The sequence below is a fragment of the Rhinopithecus bieti genome, unplaced genomic scaffold (genome assembly GCF_001698545.2).
Source record: "Rhinopithecus bieti isolate Rb0 unplaced genomic scaffold, ASM169854v2 repeat_5739, whole genome shotgun sequence".
Lineage (NCBI taxonomy): Eukaryota > Metazoa > Chordata > Mammalia > Primates > Cercopithecidae > Rhinopithecus > Rhinopithecus bieti.
In genome coordinates this window covers 259-3,156 of record NW_016832552.1, presented here as the reverse complement: position 1 = coordinate 3,156, position 2,898 = coordinate 259, and the positions used below count along the sequence as shown (strand labels likewise).

Sequence of the window (2,898 nt, the reverse complement as noted above, 5' to 3'; positions counted from 1 at the left end):
GATCTCAGCTCACTGCAACCAGGTTCAAGTGAGTCTCCTACCTCAGCCTCCCGAGTAGCTGTGACTACAGGCACGCACCACCACACCCGGCTAATTTTTGTATTGTTAGTAGAGACAGGGTTTCACCATGTTGGCCAGGCTAGTCTCGAACTCCTGATCTCAGGTGATCCACCTGCGTTGGCCTCCCTAAGTGCGAGGATTACAGGTATGAGCCACCATGCCTGGCCTCATAGGTCTTATTTTTAAAAATCCACCTTTGAGAAATACAGTGTGGAGGTTGTTTTGACTTCCATATTGCAGTGAAAAATCCATACATAACTTTTACTTCCCAAAACTTACCTACTAATAGCTTACTGTTAACCAGAAGCCTCATGGATAACATAAACAGTTGACTAACATAAAAATAGTATAGTATCCATTTATATATTTTTGTATTCCTGACATATCTAGCATTTCCTTAATTTTTTTTGTATTTCTAGGCTACATGGTTTGTTTGCAAGATTTTTCAAATTGTTGCAAATGTCCAAAAAATTTTTCAACATATTACTGATAAAACATTTGTGTAAAAGTGGGCGTGTGCAACTCAAACCTGTATCATTCAGGGTCAGCTGTATTTTAGAGAGTGGATCAATGTTATACCCAATGACCTACAAGAATGTCTTGGATCAAGTGGAGATACAAAGGAGAAGGCAGCCATGTCCTGACCATGGCCTTTCTTTCCCATCCTGGATAGAGAGAGCACACTGGGGAAGAGAAATAAGAGAGAAGACACCCCAAACCTTAACTCTGATGCAGTACTGGGCAGTGATGAACTCATAGGCTTTGCCATCAGACCCCTGGGTTCATATCCCAGCTCCACTACTGGCAATCCAGGGACCTGGAGCAAGTAACTTACCCTTCCTTAAGCTCACGTGGTTTAATAGTGAGTAGGATCATTGTGGCAGCTGTAACTACTAGTGTGACACTCTTGCAGAGTTCCGGCACACAGTAAGTGCACAGTGAATGTGAGCTTTATCATTAGTATCCCCAGTGGACACCGGCTCATTACTCTCCTGGCCTGTCCTATATTACCGTACTCTCCTTAGAGGAGACTTCATCCAGGAAGACACTCCCTTCATCCATCTTCACATTCCAGGGCTGTTCACCTGCTGTTAAGAGTTTGTCCATCCTCAGTCTCAGGCCCTCTGATGCTTTTGTTCCCCTTACCTGAATAAAAGCACCTTAATAAATACAACTTTTGGGGAGTGCTTGACCACAGAAGAATTTACAAATGCCATTAAACCTAGTACACCAGCAATTTTATTTAGTAAACTATTTCTTCACTTTGTATAAGCTCTTTGAAACTAATGAGAAACACAAGTCATGCCTTCCCTCCATCCCAGGAGTATGTCTTTCTTACCTGTAAAGGAGTGGAGACAGACCCCTAGTTCTCTCCTTTGAGGTATTGTTCTGGTTTCTCGTTTGTGGAGAGGACAGTGTGAGTTTCTGGCTGCTGCAGGGGCTCCCATGCCCATTGCAGGCTGTAACCCCCTGAAATGAGCAGAGAGGCACTTGCCCACAGGGCGACTGGATGGGGCTCAGTTTCTCCTTGTACTTCGTGATCTCATTTGCATGTTGTCCTCTTGCTTCTTCCCAGCTGTTCTGCCTTCGAGTTCTATGGTCATCTCTTTCCCTTCTATGGGTGCAGTGGGAAAAGGCTGTAGTTTGGGATTTACTAGCATTTTGTAGGTTTTCCCCGCCAGAGGTGTTATTTGTATACCTGACTGGAGACTTACTTCCTAACAGTTTGATGTAGGAAGACATCTTATGTTTTCTGTTTATAAAGTTGTCTTACCTTTCTGCCATTTGCTTTTCTAGGATAATCTTTTTGGGGGTACAGCTGCTAAGAAGCAGACATTGTCTCTACAAGCTCAGAGAGAAGAGAAAGCAAAACCCTCTGAGCTCTCCAAAAAGAAAGCATCTGCCCTGTTGTTCAGCAGTGATGAGGAGGTGAGCTGAGGTTTCTCCTAAAGAAGAGGTGAGTATTTGATGAGATTTAAGAGTCAAAGCCATCCCAAGTATTTTCTTTTTCTACCTGTTTTATATCTAGTGACATTCAGTCACCAAAGGCGATGTTCACAAGATTGTCTTTTCTGAAGGAAGACATTTAATGTAATATATAATTTAAAGATGAATCTCTTCAGAATGGTTCGGAATAAATATGACTCCCGCACAATAGTACATGCTCCTTCTAATGAGTTAGGCCGGCTACGGGAGAAATGATTTCTCACCCATCGCTAGGTTCATGGTCGAGTCCCCTATAACAAATGACAGATTAACCAGAGAAAAGTGTGCAAGTTTATTGAAGATAAGTTTTACCCGACACAGGAGCCTTCAGAAAGGAAGACTCAGAGAAACAGGAAATCCTGTGTCGATTGTATGCTGTCTGATGAAGAAGCGGACAGTTTTGGAGAAGCACGGTTAGATGAAAGGGGTGTGACCTGATGGGAATAAGCTGGGGGAGCTCAGCAAGGCCTGTGTGGTCAGATCATTCTCTGCATCTTTACAAATAAGGAGGCTCCTTTCCTCTGGGAATAGGGAGGACTGGAATGAAAGTCTTATGAACTACTCCAGAGAGGGTTAGAGGATTCTTCTATGGCCTGCTGCAGAGGAGAAGGGCCAGGGAAAGATCAGAAAGATCTTTCTGCTCCTCAAATGCCAAGGTGTCATATTTTGAGGTAGCATGTCCCATATACCCCAATGGCCATATATAGTAGTATCTTGTTAAATGACTACTGTGTTTCATTAATTTAGAACTATAGCTAGACATGGTAGGAGTTACCTATTGAGGTTAAATTCCTTTTTGAAGAGTCTTACCAATATTTCTGTTTGTGATCAGGATAGATATTACCAAAGTCA

General features: G+C 42.8%; 1 protein-coding gene across 1 annotated transcript; it reads left to right on the top strand.

Annotated features, from left to right (window-relative positions):
- Window positions 1–1,857: 1,857 nt before the first annotated feature.
- Window positions 1,858–2,513, top strand: LOC108524562 (WASH complex subunit FAM21C-like; the record flags this gene model as incomplete). Its single annotated transcript, XM_017865653.1, has 2 exons — window positions 1,858–1,989; window positions 2,368–2,513. Coding segments are annotated over 2 exons (249 nt in total), but the record flags the coding sequence as incomplete, so codon positions are not given.
- Window positions 2,514–2,898: the final 385 nt, after the last annotated feature.